We start from the raw sequence: 22,581 nt of genomic DNA, 5'->3' as shown, positions 1-22,581 counted from the left end.
TGGCTCACAACCACCCATAATGAGATCAACCACCCATAATGAGATCTGACACTCTCTTCTGGTGTGTCTGAAGTCAATTACAGTGTACTTATGTATAATAATAAATAAATCTTAAAAAAAAAAACAGAAAAAGAAAACACTAAAAAGAGGAAATAAAGCTATCTTTGTTTGCAGGTAATATGATTATTTATATGAAAATACCATAGAATCAATAAGAAAACCCTGAAACTAGTAATTTTTAGCAAAGCCACAGACTATAGGATTAACATAATATAATTGCTTTCCTTGATTCCAGTGATGAACTATTGGAAGATGAAGCTATCAGAACATAATACCACTTACATTATGTTCCAAAATGAAGTACTTAGGTATAAATCTAGTGAAATATGTATGAAATTTATATGCAGAAACTTCAATCTTTTGCATATATGTGCAGGTGCATGTGCATATGTGTACATATGTGTGGAAGTAAACCTTGGAAGTCTGCTGGTCACTGAGTCCCCCTAGGGGATTCACCTGTCTCCACTTTCCCAGAGCTGAGGTTACAAATGTAAGGTACCATGCTTGGCTTTTCACTTGGGTCCCACAGAACAAACTCAAGTTCTCGTGCTTGTGAACTGTTTCCCCAGTCCATGCAAACTTCAAAAGTTTGATTAAAGAAGTAAAATATCCTGTTGGAGAGATGGCTCAGTGGTTAAGAGCACTGACTGCTCTTCAAGAGTTACCCAGTTCAATTCCCAGCAACCTCATGGTGGCTCACAACCATCTGCAATGGGGTCTGATGCCCTCTTCTGGTGTGTCTGAAGACAGCTACAGTGTACTTATATACATGAATTAAATAAATAAATCTTTATAAAAAGAAGTAAAATATCAAAATTAATATGAAGATTTTAAGTGCTTGTGGATTTTTTTCTGAGAGTCTCATGTAGCCAAGGCTAGCCTTGAACTTGCTGTTTAGTCAAGGATCATCTTGCACTCCTGATCCTTCTGCCTCCACCTCCCAAGTACTAGGATTGCAAACATGTAACACAATGCCAGGTTTTAGGTGGTGCTGGGAATTGAATACAGTTTTCAGGCACGGTAGGGAAGCACTCTTACCAACTGAGTTACATCCCTAAAAGACTTGCTATTTTTAAATAATATTTTTCCAAGTTGGTATATAGATTTAGAAAAGTCCAAGTTATGCCAGCAAGCTATTCTACAAATCTTGAAATCTTGACTATAAAGTCTATGTGAAAAGACAGAATACCCAGAATAGTCAACAAAATTCTGAAAAAGGAAAACAATATTGGTAGACTGACATTATCACCCTCATGATTTTCTCTAGAACTACAATGGCTGATCAGGGAAAATCCCTGGGAAATTAAAAAATAGATCTCAACAAATGTACTCAAGTAATCCTCAACAACAAGGAAAGACAATTCATAGAAAAAAATGTTATCTTTTCACAAATGACTAAAAGCTTGACATCCACATGCCAACGTGAATTTACAGCCAGACTTTATAGAATTCATCAAACTAATAATGAGCACTAAACTCAGAATCTTTAAAGGAATTTTAGTCCAGTAACATGGCTGCTCTGACAAGAGGTCATATTCAAAGATATGCAGATACATCCTGAATACAGTATGATCTGACTGAAATTTGGCCATACCCTTAGTACACACATTTAATCCTTAACAATGAAGGTAAGGTTAGTTTGCAGAGGGAAGCAGCCAAGTTCAAAAGTGATGTTTAATTGATGGACAGATAAAGTGATGAATCAGAGAAGGATATGACAGAATGAGTTAAAGATAGGATGTGTCCAATTCACATGAAAACAGCAGAGAAAGAGAGGCTGCTTAAGAGCAGCAAGAGAGAAAAAAGATGGAGTGGTGAGGTGATGTGTGTATAGCGGTTTGGGCAGGACAGTTTACAGACACAAGTTAGATACAGGTGAAAATAGAACAAGCCAGAGAATGAGAAGGAGCCAGAAGATTAGAACATATTGTCAAAGTTAGTATGAGGACACGCACAGCAATTCAGTCAGAAACCAAGAGAAGCCAGATTGTATCAGTTAGCTTAGAAGATTAGATGGTTAGGAGGCCAGAAGTTTTCAGGCCTAGGATTGGGATAGTTAGTGCAGAGAAAGAAACTCTCTGGCCTCAACCAAAGCCATGTATTCACACAGCTTGGGCACAGCTCTCACCTCTTCACACAGCTTGGGCACGGCTCTCTCTCACCTCTTCCCTTCATTCGAGGAAATAAAAACATTTACATTTATAAGAAACCAAGACTCAGACTCCTAGAACATGACCTGAAAGACAACCTGGGTGATCTTGGGTTTAAGGATGAGGTTTTAGGTATAACAGTTTATGAAGAAGACTATAATAAATTGGGGTTGTAAAAATGTCAAACTTCTGTTTTGCCATATGTATTATTAAGAGAATGAAAAGGGAAGCCACACTCAGTGAGAAAATACATGGAAAATGCACTTCTGGACTAACATCCAAAATATATACGATCGTGTTCCGTTTTGTTATTGTTGTTTGAGACATTGTATTTCCATAAAACCCTGGACTAGTCAGGGCTCACTATGCTTACTGTGTAGACAAGCATGGTCTGGAACTTGAGATGATCCTCTTGAATCTACCATCTGAATGTTGCGATTATATACCCCACACTACATTGTGTGCCTGTGCGTGTGTGTGTTTGTGTGTTTGTGCGTGTGTGTGTGCATGTGTGTGTGCTTGTGCATGTGTATGTGTGTAAGGTGTATGGGCATATATCTGCTTGTAGATATGTGCATATAACTGCATGTATATGTGAATGCAGGTGCCTACAGAAAGCAGAGGCATTGTATTCCTCTAAAGATGAAATTATAGGCAGTTGCAGACTGACTCCGGCCATCTGAAAGAGCACTGCTTATTTTTAGCTATTGAGGTATCTCTCCAGCCATACACACACACACACACACACACACACACACACACATATATATATATATATATATACACACATATACTTAAAACTAAACAAGAAAGAATGTAGATAAAGAGATAAAGAGCGTCTAACTGTACTATGCACCTTTGGGGCATGGAGAAAGTGCTGATTTATTTTTAGGACAGATGGCAAAGGGGGTGGCATAATCTCTGTGCTCCGATTTTTTAAAGGGAGTGAAGATTAGAATCCCTGATAAAAATTTCTCACATTTAGCAAGTGGGTGGTAGATGAGAGGAGCCAGGAGTCTCTCTGTTGAGGGTACATACCAAAAAGGATCTTCATGGCAATAGAACAGGGCTAGGGACATCAACCAGAAGTTATGTTTAATTTTATACCCATATGGTGTTATATGTGATATACCTATTGCGTATGCACACATGTTAGCACATGTGATCTTCCTTTGCTGGGTGAGAAGAGATTGGAGCAACAAAGACTATAACAATACTCATATCTTAGTATCCAATAGAGAGTTCTAATACATGGATCAGGGCTTCTTGGAGAAATGAGGGGTTCTAGGACTAGGACAAGAAGCATCCTGGAGAAGCCTGGGACTCCTACAGTGATGAAATATGTTAAAAGACACTGGAGCCAGCTGAAGGGCCAGGGCTAAAACAGTTTGTGGAATATAGTGAATACTGGATTGCCACCAAAAGCAGAAAACAAATACCCATGAACCTAGACATGAATCAATTATTAAGCAAATTAATAAATGAGTACAAATTTTATAGATGTTCCACTCTGAAGGAGGAGAGCACCTCCAATTCCTATGCATGATATGAGCAATGACTTCCTTCAAAATGGAAAGGACAGAAGGTCAGGCAGCTTTACGGTGGGATGGAAACTGTTTCCTGGTTTCTGGAGAGCCCTATGGCAGCACCCCACTGTGATGCTTTAAGACTCTAAAACCCAGTGACCCAACTCTGATCACAAGAATGACATCAGAACAATTCTAAAAACATGAACATTGCTAGCCAGGTTTCTCATCAAGTCACAGGAAACAAACTGACAGGACAAACTTTCTCAGACAAGAGGGGTCTGAGGAACTGAACATCCTGTGAGAGTTGGGATGGCATTCTGGGACAGAAGGAAAAAGAAAAAAAAAAAAACAACTAAGGAAATCTCAATCAAATGCGGGTCTTTAATGATGTTGTTAGTCAGTGCTGGTTCATAAGTTGTGGCAGCAATGAAAGATGTCAAAATGGAGAAATTTCTTGCTGGTGAGGGCTATACAAATTTGACTCAACTCTGTAAATCTAAAATGGTCAGAAAAGAGACTATAACATAATATAATGGGGCTAGTAAGATGACTCAGTGGGTAGGGATACTAGTCACTTACTTGTGACCTGAGTTTGATCTGCAAAACTCACATGATGGGAAGAGAAAAAAAAAAACTCTGTTAAGTAGTCCTCTGATCTCTGTACTCAAGCCATGGCGTGTGCCCACCCCCACAAATATCAAACGTAAAGCAAAAACAACAACAACAGGAAACAGCAACATGCAAAACTTGGATGGAATGTCCAGAATAAGCAACTGTGGGTTCTGCTGGAGCAACCGCTGCTATGAATGAGTATGACTCAATTTCAAATAGACACAAATAACCACATCACGAGGGAAATGGGTTAGTTCTGAGGTTCCAGAAGCTATTCAGTTTTGACTTAGTCTATGAGGAGGGTGGAGGAAGGGCAGGGAGAGCAGTGGCTTTCTTTAACTGAAGAGAGACCTATGTATGTAGGAGGGAAGCCTGGGCAGTGGATAGGACAGCTTCCACGTCTATCAAGAGAATAGCTGATGGCGGGCAGGAAGTGGGCAGTGGGCACTGGTGTGGCAGTTTGAATACGAGTGGGCCCCCATAGGGTCACATATTTTTTTTTTAAATATTTATTTATTTATTATATGTAAGTACACTGTAGCTGTCTTCAGACACTCCAGAAGAGGGAGTCAGATCTTGTTACGGATGGTTGTGAGCCACCATGTGGTTGCTGGGATTTGAACTCCGGACCTTCGGAAGAGCAGTCGGGTGCTCCTACCCACTGAGCCATCTCACCAGCCCGGGTCACATATTTGAATGCTTAGTTATCAGGAAGTGGTACTACTTGAGAAGGGGTAGGAAGTGTGTTCTTGTTAGAGGAAGTGTGTCACAGCCAGGCCCAGTATGGTTCTCTTCTCCTGATGCCAGAGATCCAGATGTAAAACCCTCAGCTACTTTTCCAGCCCCATGTCTGCCGGTGTGCCACCATCCTCCCTGCCACGAGGGAAGTGGACTAAACCTCTGAAATGGTAAGCAAGTCCCAACTCGGTGCTTTCTTTTCTAAGAGTTGGCTGTGGTCATAGTGTCTCTTCAGAGCAAGAGAACTGACTAAGACACTAGGATGGGAGATGGGAAGACAGAGGTTGGAGAACAAGAGAGAGCTGTCCTCTGCAGCTGTGTGAGAGCAGTGCAGGGATGAATATGTATGATGTATATGTGTGATTTGCGTCTGAAATGAAGATGGTGAGGTTATGTGTGTGTGGCATTTTGATGGTGTGGAACAGACAATAAGTGTATTGCATGGGGTGTGGTTCTGTGCTGTGTGTGTTGGGGTGAATTGTGGGTGGCTTATCTCTGGTGTGTGTGTGTGTGTGTGTGTGTGTGTGTGTGTGTGCATGTGTATGTCTGTTATGGGCTATCAGGCATGTAGTGGGTTTGGTGGAGGGCTGGAGATCCCTAACACTCCTTTCTCTACTCTTTCTTCTGACAGTACAATGAAGATTGAGAACTACAAGTGACCACTTACCTCTGTGACCCCCTCCAACAAGCCATTGTTCCCTCTCTCTCCTCTCCAGTCAGCCTGTCATCATTTCCCCTCTCTCAGTCCATGTGCCCCTCTCAGAATGGTCTGAGCTTCTTGCCTGCAGTCCTGACTCCTTGTCAGTCTACCTTACTGGTCTTGTCATCCTCACAGTCCTTTGACAGCCCTAACTAGTCCTGCCTCTCCATTCTGTGGCTCCTGTTCGTGGTCCTCCTCTCTCAGATCTTGCTTCCCGACCTCACTCATCTCTCTCAGCCTCGCTCTTCCTCCCTCCCCTCAATGTCATGCCTCAGTACTTTATGCAGGGCCAAGTTGTAACTGAAATTGGTATTTGTCCTGCACTCCCATTGCTATATAGACCATAAATTCAGTTGATCAATGGAGGCAGGCTCTTCCTTGAACTTGAAGTATCTGTACAGAGATCTCTTGGCAAGTGACCATTACCACATGGACATAAACTATCAAGATGTGCTCACAACCGGCCTGCTTAGGTGAGTACAGCACCCCTGCTCCTACTCAGTTTTGTACCTATGAAATGGATGGAAACATCAGGTTCTCTTAGGCCAGAGTCATGCTTTGACTAAACATCACAGTGTCTTGGCCATTCATGAACACAAAACAGCCTATGAGTGTAGAAGGCTGGGGAAGGATCAGCCAGGGCATACAGGTACCTGGCCTCTGCGTGTCTCACAGTTGTGGAGGTAGCTTAGGTGATAGATCTTCAGGTTTAATGTAGCAAAATTCAGGTACTTCGTGAAAACCTGAAACAGCAATTATAAGAGCATGAGTCAGAATTCCAGATGTTCAAGGACACGTGCATAGAATGGAGGCATACCAGAAATCCAGATGTTTAAGGACACATGTACAGAAAAGATGCCTTTCTGTGGGGGTAGAACTGGGAAACGCCACTCACAGACAGAACTTGGAAAAAGAAAAACAGAAAAGATGCATACCCCAAAGGTCTGGAGGAAGTACCACACGCATGCAAGAATACTGGTAGACTATACTTAGTACTCATGGGGGTGGACTTGCACACAAAACGTTCAGTCCTGTGGGGCAGGGACATGGATCACACATAAAGAGACATGACTTACATACACACAGATGAACAGCTGGGGCATAGCTTGCACAAACAGATAAACAGACACACAGAGAGAGTTGAAGAATCTCTGTGAGGGCGTGACTTATGCCTCTGGATAAGCACAGCTCACACACTCAGATTAGCAGAGGGACACAACTCAGACCTAGACTTGTCAAGGGGCATAGCTCACATAACCGCATGACTAGAGAGAGACAATGGCATCCAGATGAGCAAAGGCATGCTGGGACAAACACAGACATACAGACACATGGGGCAAATCCATGGGAAGAGCTGAATGTTTAACAACTCCTGGACACTCACATCTTCATCTTCACTCGTGAAGCATGGGCCATCCAGTTTATTCACTGCCATGATCACAGCCACGACATCTTTGCCATTCATTATTGGTGTGGACAAAATGTTCTTTGTCACATAGTCGGTGAGCTCATCGGCAAATGAGCTGAAGTGGGGACACTGTGGTGGGAAGAGAGAGGTTATTGCTATGGTCAGCAGTCTGGTGCCTCCAGGTTTTTACAGAGGGGCTATGCTTAAGTGGCTATCATTTAGACTGTGATGCCAAGTAGCCCTACCTCTGAATTCAGGACACAGTCTCTGGGCAGAGTTCACCCTGTTCCTGGGGTTCTACTAAGCTCACCTAACCTCTGATTCCTAAGAAACATTCCAAGTTTTTCAAATAGCCCCTACAAGGTTCTAGAGCACCTGTCTTCTTTTGGGCGAAGTTGGCCTCCTGTATGCTCACGTCTGCCCCACTGCCCCTACCCTCAGAACTTCTAGCTCAGGTGACTGTCTCTTTCTTCCAGCGCCTCCAAACCTGCTGCACACTCTTCCTGAGTAACTATGACTGCATGAAGGATGGACTCTGTTGTGGTAGCTTGTTATGAGATACTATCACCAAGGCAAATTGGCTGGGGAGTTGGAGTTGAGTTTCCTGTTTCTTGGGATCTGTCCACCAACCCTACACTTGGCTCTGCTCCACAGACCACTGTCCACCATGAGACTTGGTGACATGGTGAGTTTGCCCATTTCTGATCTCAGGGAGGATTCAAGGAGGGCTCATAAAGGACTCCCACATCTACAACCCCAAGATATAAAAGGAATCCTGCCTCTGAAGTTAGTTCCACCCCTGAAAGGAACAGGTTATTTGAGCTAGGTTCAGGATACTAAGTTAGAGTAAGATAGCTCCTAACAGACATGACCCTGCCTTACTGTTTGCTCTCTGATTATTCTTTTATTTCCATGAGACTAAAGTACCCTGGCATAGTGACTGAGGTGAAAGGCTGTGACTTTAGCCTCTCTTCAGGGTCTGTCTCAGAAAGTTAGAGCAGCTCTGTGTCCTTCCCACTCCTGTTCAGTGGATGGACAACAACTATCAATACCTTTGACATGTCCCACTGTTAGAAGAGATTTTCTTATATGTACTAAGGACCATGCATCTTGCAGCCCCATGGTTTGTCATAATTCTCCATAGCTCAGTTCTATGAGCAACTTGAAAATTTCCCTGCTGGCATTCTGTCTCCCTGGTAGCAGGTTAGCAAGGTCACAGTTTTAGCTATAGGAGCCTACTAGGAGTCCAATGATTGGGTTATCCTCCCAGTAGGATGGAGGCAACTAAAACCAACTCTTTCCCTTCCCTCTCTCCTGGTTCTTGGAGAAGCAGCCACCACCTGACTGCCATGTGGCGCTAAGCTGGAGGTAAACCAACCTATGAATGATAGCAGAGAAGGAAAATGGGCAGCAAAGCCTGACAGAGATAACATTACTGGGATAAGTATTAATATCTTGTCACAGAAGATCACCAATTTTTTCTGTCTAAATCATGGGTACAAGGCTTTGGTCATATGGTACATCCTCCCAGGGAAGGGATTTACCTGGATATCTTTTTCTCTGGGTATATCCTGGGTAGTTCCCCATGGTTTGCCACTGTGGCCCTTGTATACCTGGTGGTTTGCACACACCTATCTTCTGACTAACCATTATTGCTAGAAGCTAATCCTGATCTGCAGATTGCTTCTAGAGCAGTCTTGAAGCACTATACCAAGGCATACCAAAGTGTTCCTGCACAGAGCAGGAAATTACCTTCAGATGATATGCATAGATCTTTACGCTTACTCTCATTTGATGCACACAGATACACAATTTGATCCTCAAATGGGTCACATAGGTTCAGACTCTTAGATCAGTAGTTCTCAACCCGTGGGTCATGAACCCTTTGGGAGTTAAATGACCTTTTCACAGGGGTCACATATCAGATATTCTGCATATCAGATATTTACATTACAATTTATAACAGTAGCAAAGTTACAGTTATGAAGGAACAACAAACATAATCTTATGGTTGGGTTCATCACAACATGAGGGCTGGGCATGGTAGCGCACGCCTTTAATCCCAGCACTCGGGAGGCAGAGGCAGGCGGATTTCTGAGTTCGAGGCCAGCCTGGTCTACAGAGTGAGTTCCAGGACAGCCAAGGCTACACAGAGAAACCCTGTCTCAAAAAACCATAAAAAAACCCATCACAACATGAGGAACTGTATTAAAGGGTTGCAGCATTTGGAAGGTCAAGAACGTCTACTCTTGAATGAAGCCCACAAATCTACAGATGTGACTTTCAGAGAATGTGCAAGGCACACAAGTCTCATTATGCTTTCCTTACTAGCTTCGTTTCTACCACATTTCAACCCACATTTGACACCTCACTTTATCACCCATTTTTATCTATACATTGTCTAAATCTCATTTTACAAATAAAACTGTAGAACAGCCTGGGACCTCCCTATCTCTTTCTCTTGGCCTGCTCTCCACTCAGGAAACTCACCTATTTGTTGCTCTCTTTCCACATTTCCTTCTCCTGCTGGGAATTAACTATGATCAAGGCTACAGTTTTAAAATGCCCTCAAGGATGTCATGTCTTTGGTTGGGCTTTTAATACCCCCAGTAGCTCTTCAACCTCAGCCTGGCCCTACAAGTGCCCCATGTAGATGGTGTTCCTTCAGTCTTTTGACTTCACCTCTAGAGGCTAATCCTTTCAATGTATGTGATGTAAATGTGCATTCCACATTGAAGACTGACATGTGGCCCTGCAGCTTCCACATGTCCTCTTTGTCATCCTGTGGCTTCAGGAGCTTCTAGAGGCTTCCTCCTGCCTTTCTTGTCCATTCCACTGTCTTTCCAGGGCTTCTTTGCTCCCATAGTTTCCTGCTTAGAATATCTGACAGCCTTAAAAGTGAGCAAAGGTGACAGGTACTCAGGCCCTGGAGACTCTGAATTTAACTCTTCACTGCCAAGTTATAAATGTGTATTTATCACAAATACAGTGTGGGCTTCTGAGACAGTTCTTGTAAAGAAGACTTCTGCAATGTCCACTTCTCTATGCCCACTGTGTAGGCCAAGACCCTTTCTATTCTGCTGACCCTAACCATCTGCATTCCTCCTCTACCTCAAACATCCCTGGGTCTCCTGAGCCCATGGCCCAGACAGCCTAGCTTCCTTTAGTAGCTGGGAGAAATGTATAGGGTGAATCAGCTTTGTTTATTGCTGTCCTGAGGAATGCCTTTGCATTCCTCTAGAACTGTTTCAGATGAAGTCCTCTAGAGAATGACACACAGAACCAGGTTAAAACAATCAAACCTTCCAGCCCCTTCCTGGATAACCTAAAGTGAACGTCATCATCCATCATCACTCTGTTGTGATGCTATATTCTCCACCCCAGAGCCATTCCCATCCACCCTTCCTGAATATCCGGTGTACAAGGAGGCATGATCTTGAGCTACATCTACTCAGGGATGTGCTGGATCCCCAGGCAATCTAATCTTTCCAGGAGAAATATACATGACATTAACCATAAAGCTCCTCATTTCAGAGACACCGTTTTAGTAGTAATCCCCATGCTCCCCTTGTCTGTCCTGAACAGTAAGCCTCTCCGCACTCTTGCTGTGTTGGGGACAGAATCCCAAGGCCTTCTGCATGTCAGACAAGTGCTTTATCACTGAGCCACAGTGCCAGCCCCTGCCTTTACTCTCCCATCTTTCTGGGCACACCCCCATCATGTTCAGCTACATTTTTTAAAAAGATGTATTTATTTTATGCATGTGAGTACACTGTAGCTGTCTTCAGACACACCAGAAGAGGGCATTGGATCCTATTACAGATGGTTGTGAGCTACCATATGGTTTCTGGGAATTGAACTCGGGTCCTCTGGAAGAACACTTGGCAAGCCATCTCTCCAGCACAAAGATTTATTTATTTATTTTATGGATATGAATACACTTTCATCCTCTTCAGACACACCAGAAGAGGGCATCAGATCCCATGACAGATGGTAAGAAGCCACCATGTATTTGCTTGGAATTGAACTCAGGACCCCTGGAAGAGAAGCCAGTGCTCTTAACTGCTGAGCTCTCTCTCCAGTCCTCATCCAGCTCCATTTTGACCTCACCATGTCTTGTAGCCAGGACTCAGGAGTCCTTGCCTGGCTCCATGGCTGATTGGACCCACCTCCACCCCCCAGTGAGAAGCTATTCTAGGGAAGGGACCAGGGACATATAGTGTCCTGGGTCAAGCCTTCTGTGACATTTAGGAGATGACAAATAGGAGTAGGGATGAGGGACCATGTGCACAGAACAAGGGGCTCTCATGTCTTTGTTAAGGACAGGGGCTAATATCTCTGGAGATCCTAAGCTTTGGTCTGACTTCTGTTCTGAGGCTTTTGCTGTGCTATGGCTTAGCCTCTTCATTCTTAGAGCCTTTCAGAGCCTTGTATTCTATTGTTCTGGCTATAAAGTTATGCTGTTGCTTCTCCCTGGCCATGCAGGTACCAGTACTGTTCAGTAGCACTCATCCACTCACTGACTCACCTACCTACCCATCCTTCCACTCATCCTTCTACCCACTCACCTGTGTATCACCCCTCACCCATTTACCTACAGTCATTTACTCACCCAGCCTCCCAAATAAGCATCTATTTGTTTGCTGTGGAGGTCATGGGTGTTAGGGACCTGAAGCAGATGATGTAGAACAGACTAGCCTTTAATTTACAGAAATCTGTATGCCTCTGCCTCCTAAGGATTGGGATTAAAGCTGTGTGCCACCATGCCCAGCATCAAACAGTGATATTATCAATTCCAGTTTACCAATCTTACTTTTGGGGTTGTCATTTCTGAGTGAGGACTCCTCACAGAACCTGTGCTCTATTTCTCTCTTGTAGCTTAAGCTTAACTTCATCTAATCAGGATCCAAACTGTAGATAACCCACTAGCACCAAGATTTACAGGTAAAAAGTATGATCAGAGGGCACAATGTTATGTTATCTCATTGAACATTACCCTCAACTCCCAATTAAAGTAAGACTTTATTTCTCTCTGTGATTATGTAGTCTCTCTCTCTCTCTCTCTCTCTCTCTCTCTCTCTCTCTCTCTCTCTTTCTGTGTGTGTGTGTGTGTGTGTGTGTCTGTGTTGTGAACCTGGGATTTTTCTACCTTGGATTTTAAGAGCTGAATTTTTAATTGGCTTAGAGATAAATGAATCCTCATAAATTGAGTATACTTAAGCTTGCTAAAAATATGTTAATCCAGAAGCTTTTTCATTCACATGAGTTAAATAAATCTTTGATAAATAGGCTGATTTAAAACTTGTTGGTGAAATATAATTGAAGTCTTCAGAGTGGTCAGCATGTTTTCATCTGGGCTTACTACTTTATGTAGGTTTGACTCAGAAGGAAACCTTAAACTGTAAAGGTATCTGTGTGTGTAGGTCTTTGATAAATGAGGCTAATATAATATCATTGGCCTAATTAAAGCTAACATATCTTTTGTTGTCAGCATTAAGTATAATACAGATCTGACTTTTTCTCTGTTAGATGATTAAGATCACAAGTTATGGAATTGTGACCCAAGAATATGTGCACATGATATACAAATATGTCCACTGCACTTGAATATCAAAGCATAGCACATTCTTAGGGCATTTTTTTAACAGGAAGATAAAGGATGAGCCTCAGAAACAGAGGAGTGGATCTGGGGAAGAGGGAAGGAGGGAGAGGACTGGGAGAAGTAGAGGGAGGGGAAACTGCAGTTGGGATGTATTGAAAACCAGCAAAATAACAACAAAAGATAAGTCTTACACTAGACTGATATCTCAGTTGTCATAAGCAATTTAGATTTAAGAGCTAAAAATAAATAAATTAGGTAAAAGTAAATCAATAATTAATTTGAACTTTCAATGTAATTCCAAAATTACATTATGCTATCTGGAATTAACTGACACTCATGTGATGTCCAAGTGATTTTTGAGTAACTTAAAACACCAAATACATCATTTGCTCTATGAGGAGACATGTTTCTGGGTACTCTAAAATACTTCCTTGGCTGATGAGATGGCTCAGTAGGTAAAGGTGTTTGCTCACAAGCCTGACCATCTGAATTTGATTCTTGGAACCCATGTGGTGGAAGGAGACACTGACGCCTACAAGTTGTCTGTCCACTGATCTTCACCATTTGTGAACATGCACTCCTGCATCGTGTGTGTGTGTGTGTGTGTGTGTGTGTGTGTGTGTGTGTGTGTGTGATCATGTGCTCCTGCTTGCATGCAGATGCACATACACAATAAATGTTTTAAAAAGTCTCACAAAGTAAGAGTACATGGTAGACAGCTAAAATGTTTTATTTCATAGGTTTCTCTTTAGTTCAGTAGAAATTAAAGTAAGAGTAAAGTATCTTGGTTATATGTAGTTTTATCTGCAAAGGATACCAAAAGAAAGAGCTTTTTGTATAAGAAAGAATTTTGTAGGAGGACTAAGGGTTAAAGTAGTCCATAGGCTTCTGATAGACTAATCTTACAAATGAACTTTGTGTCAACAGGTGGGTTGTCATTAAAACATTGATAGATTTCCCTAAAATACATCATTGTTATGCAAACATAAACCAGAGTCTAACCTACAGTGTTAAAACAAACAAATTTCTAGAACTATTGATTTGATTGGTACAAATTTTCAAGAGGTTACTGTTCTCAGCTCTGAATTGTTTCTTAAAATTTCAGCCATTTTCTACCTGCAGCTTTCCCTGCCCTGAAGTTTCTGTTTAAGTTCCTAAATAACACGGTGACTGACTCCACTTCCCCATCAGTTCTGATGATCCCCACCACCGCCTCAATTCTGATTGCTATTGTAGTGGGGTGCTAAAATTGTTTGTTTTAAAGGTCCAGAATGAAAGGTTTTCTTTGGGGCTTTCCCTAATATGTTTGAACCCTGTATAACAAGACAGTTCCACCATGCCCCTGTTCAAGGCAACTGATCGTGGTTTGCATCCTTGGTAGCATGATGCACACACATGCTGCACAGATGTAGTTTGTTATTACTCCTCTAGCACCTGATGGCTTCCTCACAGTTCCACCAGGGATCTTCCAAACTGTTCTCAATTGCTTCCTTTTAAGATGTAACCAACTTTGTAGCATCTTTCTCTCTTTTCATAACTTCTCTAGGAAACATAAGTCTTATATTTTGTGAAGTCTCTCTCTCTCTCTCTCTCTCTCTCTCTCTCTCTCTCTCTCTCTCTGTGTGTGTGTGTGTGTGTGTGTGTGTGTGTGTGTGTGTGTGTGTGTNTCTCTCTCTCTCTCTCTCTCTCTCTCTCTCTCTCTCTCTCTCTGTGTGTGTGTGTGTGTGTGTGTGTGTGTGTGTGTGTGTGTGTGTGTGTCTTTTTTCTACTACCTAGGAAAACAGCTTTTAACAAGGTTTGTTGTTGTTTTGAGACAGGGTCTCTCTCGATCTTCATAGGGCTGTCTGTCCTGGAACTCACTTCGTTGACCAAGCTGGCCTCAAGCTCAGAGATCTGCCTCCCTCTGCCTCTTAAGTGCTGGGTCTAAAGGCGTGTGCTAACAATTCCAGTGGATTTTTTTTTGTCTTATTTGAAATATTGTTGACTATTATATATTTTCCTAAATTTAAGAAAACTTTCTTAAGCTCTGTACAGCTTGTAGAAATTGAACAGAATACATTTTTATAAGCAATGGTGGAAGCATTTCCTTTTTCCTTATTTGGGTCCTCCAAAATTTAAGAAGGACCTGTAGGTATTTCAATTTTCTTCTGATCCCGTGATTGTTTGGCATAGGGTCAGCAAAATGTGTTCTCATAGAAGTTGTCTTTAAACTGAATGACGCATTTTACATTGTACACAGAATTCTGGCTTTGAGTGTCCTACCTTTCCAATTAACAAGTTACAGTAGTATGTCTGGGAACCAGGGGATTGGGGAATACAGCTATGTCTAGTTTCTACCTCTGTTTGGCTCTCTTGCTTCAAGGTTCCTGTGTCTGAGATTATTTATATGAGAAATCACTTCTCTAATCATATTTGTATAAGTCTAATTTGATAAAATGAAACTCACCTAACAAGTCTTTTGGAAAAAAATCAGTGTAGCTAAAAGAATTACTTCTAAAGAAAAACAAAATATCTGTTATCATATTATAACTGCTCACTGCCTTCTAATTTTTTGTCTACTTGTAGATTAGACTAGATTCTAATTTTTTCCTTTAATGTCTCAATACAGCTTTCGATTATTGAGGTCAATAATTACTCTTTTCTAAAGCTCTACAGAGCTAGAGCAGTACAACTTGATGCAAATTTCAAATATAGAGTCTTGAAAATGGTCTATGTCACAGGCAAAGGCAGAAATGGCAAAAGAGGATGAAAAACCACAGTTAGAATAAGACTATCATAAGACTCTGACTCTTACTTTTCTTTGTTTGTGAGAAGGATGATGAATATTGTTAAGAGATACATAGAGCCAATAGTCATTTGGATAATTTGACAGATTTGACCCAAGAGAACTTTTTGTTTATCCAGTGGGTAACTTTGGCAACATCGCCAAGACAAGTTTTTGCTCAAAATTACACCAGTGACCCTTTAAAATGATACTTCGTTGATTATAGGATGTTAAGTGGGAAATTTGCTTTAGACCAGCTATTGGTAGGATGATGGAAAATCTGTGCTGTTGACAAGACTGTGTGCTGTTTCCAGGTTTCTCCTCAGGAGAGTTAAAACCCAGCTACACAAAACAAGGGAAAAGCTCAGTTACCGTAGTAAGTCCCATAAACTCCTCTGTGGTCATCTGACTTATTTTTTGAGCTTAGGTTTGTGTAATAGATGCCAAACAACATTTTGCTTCACTCATAGACCTGTTCAGCGGTTATGAGAGAAGCAGATGGGAATAAATACAGAGATCTGCAGACAGTATGCAGGGGGAAAGGGGAAGGGATGGAGGGGGAGGGGGGAGAGAAAGGGGAGGGAGAGGGAGATTGAACACTCAGCTCTAAAGGGATGTTCCATCAAATCCCTCCCCTCAGGGCTTAGGATACTCTGTGGAAGAGGGGGTAGAAAGAGTGTAAGACCCAGAAAAGATGGTAAGCACCAAGGAATTAAGGCATCTAGACATAGCAGGGCTGGCACACATATGAACTCAGAGACTGTGTCAGCATACACAGGGCCTGTGTGGATCTGTTCCTGAGTGGGGTCCTTGAGCTAAAAGGAGAAGAGGACACAGGCCTTCATTCCTAACCCAGAAGCTATCTCCAACTGATAGCCACTTGCAAATGAAGATTATTTTTAGTTTTCTCCCAGAGAGTCTCACTGAGGAAACAGACTATTAACACATGTGTCTCTGCATCTATATACATTCCTTATGCTTTTTCTTTGGCTCTTTTTCTTCTTTGGTTGTTTTGTCCTATTCATATTTGTTTTATCATATTTTATTAAAAGTAAAATAATAAACTTTTCTCCATTAAAAAACATGAAACAGAAGTTGTCATATTATTGTTAACAATACTTTGTACGGGGCTGAAGAGATGGCTCAGCAGTTAAGAGCACCAACTGTTCTTCCAGAGGTCCTGAGTTCAAATCCCAGCAACCTCATGGTGGCTCACAACCATCTGAAATGGGATCTGATGCCCTCTTCTGATGTGTCTGAAGACAGTGACAGTGTACTCATATAAATAAATAAATAAATAGATTTAAAACACCCAAAAAGAAAAATGCTCCAAACTTTGTATTGCTTATTTTAAAATTGTACCTGCTGTCTGTCAAGAGTGGATAGAAGTTTAGTTTCTAACAACATGACCGTTGGCCCAGTGAGAGCACCTGAGGAGATGGAGCTTCATCACAGGGAATGGCACCAGTCCTGAGAGCTTGACCCTCTGGCTTTCTGTTGGTTAAACAAGACTGAAATGGTCTTGAAACTGATGTCTAGCTATTAAACTCTTTCAACAGCCAACCGACTCACCCACACACAGCCAATCAGTACAGGCCCCTCTCAGCATCAAGGGATACAATGTTATTTGGTCATCAACGATTTGAAGAATGTTCTTGATCAGAGGGGAAAATATAAAAATTAATGATTAAAGGATAAAATAATTCTTGTTAGATCCAAGAAATAATTGGATATAGGATGTAATGGAAGGATATTGGGATGGGGAGCACACTCATGTTTGCTTCTCTGCCATAAATAGTTTTTAAAAGTATTTTATTCTCTGTATAACTGCCCTGGCTGTCCTGAAACTCGCTCTGTAGACCAGGCAGGCCTCAAACTCATAGAGATCCACCTGCCTTTGCCTCTTTTGTGCTGGGATTAAAAGTGTGTGCTGGGCTGGTGAGATGGCTCAGTGGGTAAGAGCATCCGACTGCTCTTCCGAAGGTCCGGAGTTCAAATCCCAGCAACCACATGGTGGCTCACAACCATCCGTAACAAGATCTGACGCCCTCTTCTGGAGTGTCTGAAGACAGCTACAGTGTACTTACATATAATAAATAAATAAATCTTTAAAAAAAAAAAAAGAATCAAAGGAATCCAAGGATGGAAGGATGTCCTCTCAAAAAAAAAAAAAAAAGTGTGTGCCACTACCATCCAGCTGATAAATACTTTCTTCAGGACTTTCCAAAGACCCCAGAGATATTTCTTCTGCCATACTTTCCAATATATGCAAAATTTTCAGTAGCAAAATCTATCTTTTTTTTTAAGCCAGGCTATTACCAAATAACCTTGGTTAGCCTGGAACCAGACAAAGTTCTGGGTTTAAAGGCATGCACCACCACACCTACCCAAAGTTTATCTCTAATGGTCTCTAAGATTGAAACAATTCATTTAACACACTCTGAAGAGAATACCTGTTGCTGACAGTTCCTGCCTTTGATCCCTAAGACCAATGAACTTTTTATGGAAGTAACTTACAATTTTTTTTCTCTTTTGACTTTGAAATCTACTCCTTGCCCCAAATTCCTTAAATATGTTAATAGTTTGCCAGAAGATAGGGATTCTCGATGCTATTATCTATCAAATAAGCATCGTTATTCTTTGGTAAATCTCTCTCCACTTGTATTTTGGATTGATACCATGTGTGCAGTCCTGGTCTCCTTAAGGCTAACAGACCTCTCAAGAAGACAGGCAAGGCAGATGATCATGCAGTTTTGTTGAATTATGACATGTTGAGAGCAAGACAGAGAGCCCAGCTTCTATCTCCTGTGTTTTCTGGGCTTTTGGATGTATGGATTTTGAAATGTATGTTTGGATTTTGAAATACAAGGGCTTATTCTGTTCTGAACTGGTTACAATGACCCTGAGGTCTAGTGAAATATCTATCATTCAAGTTTTAGCCTCTGTTCCTAGGGCAAAGCTGTGACACTCACATATGAAGTTATAGGGTCCTGAGAGAGATAGTCTCAGGCCATGGACTCAGGTCCTCTGCACAGAGGTATGTCCCACACATTCCAATACTACCACATTCCCTACAGGCTAGATATGTGAGTATAGCCTCAAGCAGACTTTCTCCCCACAAAGCCACATCCTGGGGCATGCTTCTTGTTAGAAGGGGGCATGAAGATGAGGCTTCAGAGGCAGACATCACATCAGAAATGTTAGCAGTCTGATACCCTCAATGCCAAGAATATAGACACACATGACTCAGGGGAACCATTTTCCCATACTTGCTAAAATTTGCTTTAGGCAGAGTGTATCTGTATTCTGTTTTTGTGATCATGTCCTACCTCTGGGCATGTCCTACTTGTTTTGTGTTCATGTTCTGCCTGTGCTCATGATCCTTGGGTCCTCAAGGTCTTCCTGTACCCCTGGTATACTTGTACCTGTACCTATACCTATGTTCATGGTTTAAATGTGTTCAGTATCTGTTTTTGCTTAGGGTTTCTTTATGCTTAATAGCAGTCTGGTGTAACTACTGCAGCTACATGGTGAAGCAGACATCATTTCCCCAGCATAAATTGGAGACCAGTGTGTCCAGGTGCTGTATCTATGTGCAACTAAAACTTTGAATCAGTCCTGTGTTGTTGTATGTACCACACTATAGAACAACACTGCAATCCACAAAGGCCTACCATGTGGCTCACCATATGCAAGAAAGCACCAAGTGTGTTGGGGAGATCCTGAGCTGACTGCCTCAGTTTCTCTGCTGAAAACCTGCATGTGAACCCAGAATCCTATCCTTGCCGATGCAGAGTGTCCTGATACCACTGGTGGAAATATGGATTTTGCTGACTTTGACAGTTACTCCCTTTCCCTCTGTCTGGGATCAACACAAACTAGCACAACCTGCAGTTTACAGATCATCATAATAGTAGTAGTCATGATGTGCCACCAAGGATTTATCTTTTAGGCCACAGAGTGGCTAAAAACCTTGGAGAGGGGCTGTAGGACACGGGTAGGCCTGGAAATAGAATTAAGGGCAACTCTGCAACTTCATCTTACCTCAGAGAAACACCACAGAGCAACTTTGGTGTGGATCAGGGCAATAGAAAGGAAAGAACCTGTCCCAGGCTCAGGGCTATGTGTAGGCACTGCTTTGAGGATTCCCTGAAGGTGGGTGGGAGGGGGAAGAAAAGGGTAAAGTGGGAATGAATGAAAGAAGGCAGGAGGAGGCGTGAGAAAAACGAGGAAGGGTGGGTAGACCATGCGCCCCAGAATTAATGCTCTGTCACAGCCTCCCCTATATACCAAATTTCTTGGTTTGTGGATAATTTATGCTCCATTTGGCTCATGGATGACCCATTTCTTAAACAGGAAGCAAAGTGAAGGCCAAGATAATCCTGCAGATTATTCTATTCAGGTCGCTGGGTAGGCGCCTGTTTATAACAGATAAGCATAAGAGGATTGCAGCACCCTCCTGCCCAACCTTCCCGCTTGGCCAGGAGTGAAGGTAGCAGACTGCCTGTGGGGAATCTGTCCAGGAGGGGACTTTCTCCCATTCTGGGATTTCCCCCACTGCATGTGGTTGACCTATGTAGCAGGTGCTGAGGCCACCTGGGTAGTTTGGGGAAGAAAGAGAAGAGAAACAGAACAGGCAGGGGGAGGAAGACTGTCCTCCATCCCTTCTGTAGAGCTCCCTAACCCATGGAAGACATTTTTGACCCCTTTCTGAGCCACCCTGGCTGTTGTCACACCCATATCTAGGGGTACCTCACTCACTGTGTCCCTTAGTGCTTCCCACCCATAGGAGCTCTGTCCTGGTTATACCTGCCACAAACCAGCAGCTTCCATGAAGTCTGTGTCAATAAGTCCATTCCCATCCTCTCCTAGATCCCAGATCCTCTGTCTCCAGGACCAGCGTGGTTCCCTCTGTGGGTAAAAGCTGCTTCTGCCATGGATGGGTGTTTAGGGCATCTGGCCTCTATACCAGCCCTGGCCTGATCACTTCAGACCTCTATGCAGTCAACCATAGTTATCCATGGAAGACTCTTCACACCTGATGATCGCTGAAGCTGCCCTGGGTCCTCACAGTGCTTATCATGCATAAAGAAGGCCTGACCTTGACAAGGCCAGAGGCTGAGTCTGAAAAGCCCCCACAAGAACGTCTCTTAAATAGTGTTTCTGTGGCAATTAGGCAGTTTGGGGGAGAACAGGAGGGACAGTTTAAAGCTCCTTTGAAGCCCCCCCTTAAACTGGCAAAACTAGTCCTGGAAGGGAAAGACAGGAGGCTAAACAGGGTGAGGAGATAGGACAGGCAGAGTGAGCTGCAAGGACCTTGGCCCTAGACCTGAAGTCCTTGCGAAATCTCTGGATGCCGAGGCAGAACACACCTCTGCACCGTAGCTGGAGAACACCCACCTCTGCCACATCCTGCACGTTTATCATCTTCTTGGTCTGAGCCACATGGCCCACAATCCCAATGTCCAGTGGGAAGACGATCTCAGAGTCAGGGGGCACCAGGCAATCCTCCAGAAGGCTGTCCGGCTGTACGCTGAAGAGCCGCGTAGCAAGTTCAGCTATGCCATTACGCTGGCGGTACATAAAGAGGCTGCAGCGGTCGGCATGCAGGATGGTGCAGAGGCGCCGCAGGATTTTGAAGACCACACGTTCCATATTGACACTCTCCTGCATGTCCTGCACCAGTTCAAAAAGTGCTGCACTCTCTTCCACCTGGCACAGCTGTCGCAGGCTGCCACAGTCTGCCAGCCAACCATCTTCACAGGCCCCTGCCACATTTTCAGGGCTCAGCTTCTTCCCAAAGTATTGGTGGGCAAACGTGGGGTTCCCATCCAGGAAGCTGCGTACCTGTTCCTCACTGAGGCTCATGGTGTTCCCACTGCTGTGCCCAGGGCTTTCTCCACCCCCAGGTACACATGGATTCTGCAAACTCTGTTGTCAGCAAAGTCTTTCTTAGTGATGATTAGGGAGCCCAGGGGAGGCAGCTGACTCATACCACATGAGTGGCCCAACCTCTCTCTGCTCAGAGACCCGGAAGTCCCGGCACCCCTGGAAAAAATGGATATTTAGAATTGGGGTTTGTGGTAAAGCTAGGTGGGCTTCCTGATTGTTACAGGAGTTATGGGCAGTTAAGAGAAGGAATGTCATTTCTGGCGAAACAGGCCCTGAGACTAGATAACCCCCCAAGCACACACTATGACCCTCTCGGCATGGGGAGCTGCCGACAGATTTGGGTTGGTCCAATAAAAAGTCCCTGGCCTTCCTAGGCTCAGGTACCCTGGGAAGGTGGTGGGCATTGGCCTTCCAGTGATGCGGTTGACTTCTAAGGCAGGGGTTGTGTGGAGGTGACTCTGCCGGGAAGAAAAACAAGTATGAAGATTTTAGGCAGACTGTCCCTAGGATACTTGGATAGAAGTTGCTTCTCACTTTCTTCTCGATCTTTACTTGTTATGGAGGGCACAGGTCTGGAGTAACAGCCCTCGCAGCCATGTGACTACCAATGGCAGGAGGGACTCAGGCTGAGCAGCTGCCTGCTATAGACTCAGGACTTTCCTTTTTGATGTCACCAGCGAACAGGCCCCTGGACCCACATGTTCTCTCTAGAATCTCTCTGATTCTCTGCCTCTGTCTCTGTCTCTCTGTATGTCTCTCTCTGTGTGTCTCTCTGACTCTTGCTCTGTGTCTCTCTGTCTCTGTATCTCTCTGTCTCTGTCTCTCTCTACATCTCTTTCAGTCTCTCTGTGTGTGTCTCTTTCTGTCTCTGTCTATCTCTATCTCTCTCTGTCTCTCTGTGTCTCTCTCATGGATTAGACCCTCCCTCAGGGTTTATAAAGTTCATATGACGCAGTGGAATTACACAGAGTGTTGTGTGAGCCAAATGTGTAAAAGTGTTTTACTTTCTCGAATCTAGAAACTTACTCTGAGCACATTTATTTGTGTTGCTAGATTCTTGTCCTGTATCCATCCACAGGTGCACTGCGAGCACTGTTTTATAGACAGGCAAACTTGTTAGGTGAGG

The 22,581-nt window shown here is 43.1% G+C and overlaps 1 protein-coding gene across 1 annotated transcript in view; it reads right to left on the bottom strand.

Moving 5' to 3' along the window:
• Pde6b (phosphodiesterase 6B) overlaps window positions 1-21,492 on the bottom strand; it is a 42,729-nt gene extending 21,237 nt beyond the window's left edge. Inside the window, exons 1-3 of the mRNA XM_021210248.1 lie at window positions 20,964-21,492; window positions 7,174-7,326; window positions 6,443-6,532 (exon numbers count right to left, since the gene is read on the bottom strand). Coding sequence (XP_021065907.1) covers window positions 6,443-6,532; window positions 7,174-7,326; window positions 20,964-21,431 — 711 coding nt within the window. The 5' untranslated portion in view covers window positions 21,432-21,492. The remainder of the gene's footprint in view (window positions 1-6,442; window positions 6,533-7,173; window positions 7,327-20,963) is intronic.
• Window positions 21,493-22,581: the final 1,089 nt, after the last annotated feature.

This window comes from Mus pahari, chromosome 13 (assembly GCF_900095145.1).
Source record: "Mus pahari chromosome 13, PAHARI_EIJ_v1.1, whole genome shotgun sequence".
NCBI lineage: Eukaryota > Metazoa > Chordata > Mammalia > Rodentia > Muridae > Mus > Mus pahari.
The sequence above is the reverse complement of the archived record's forward strand: the minus strand, read 5'-3'. Positions and strand labels throughout refer to the sequence as shown.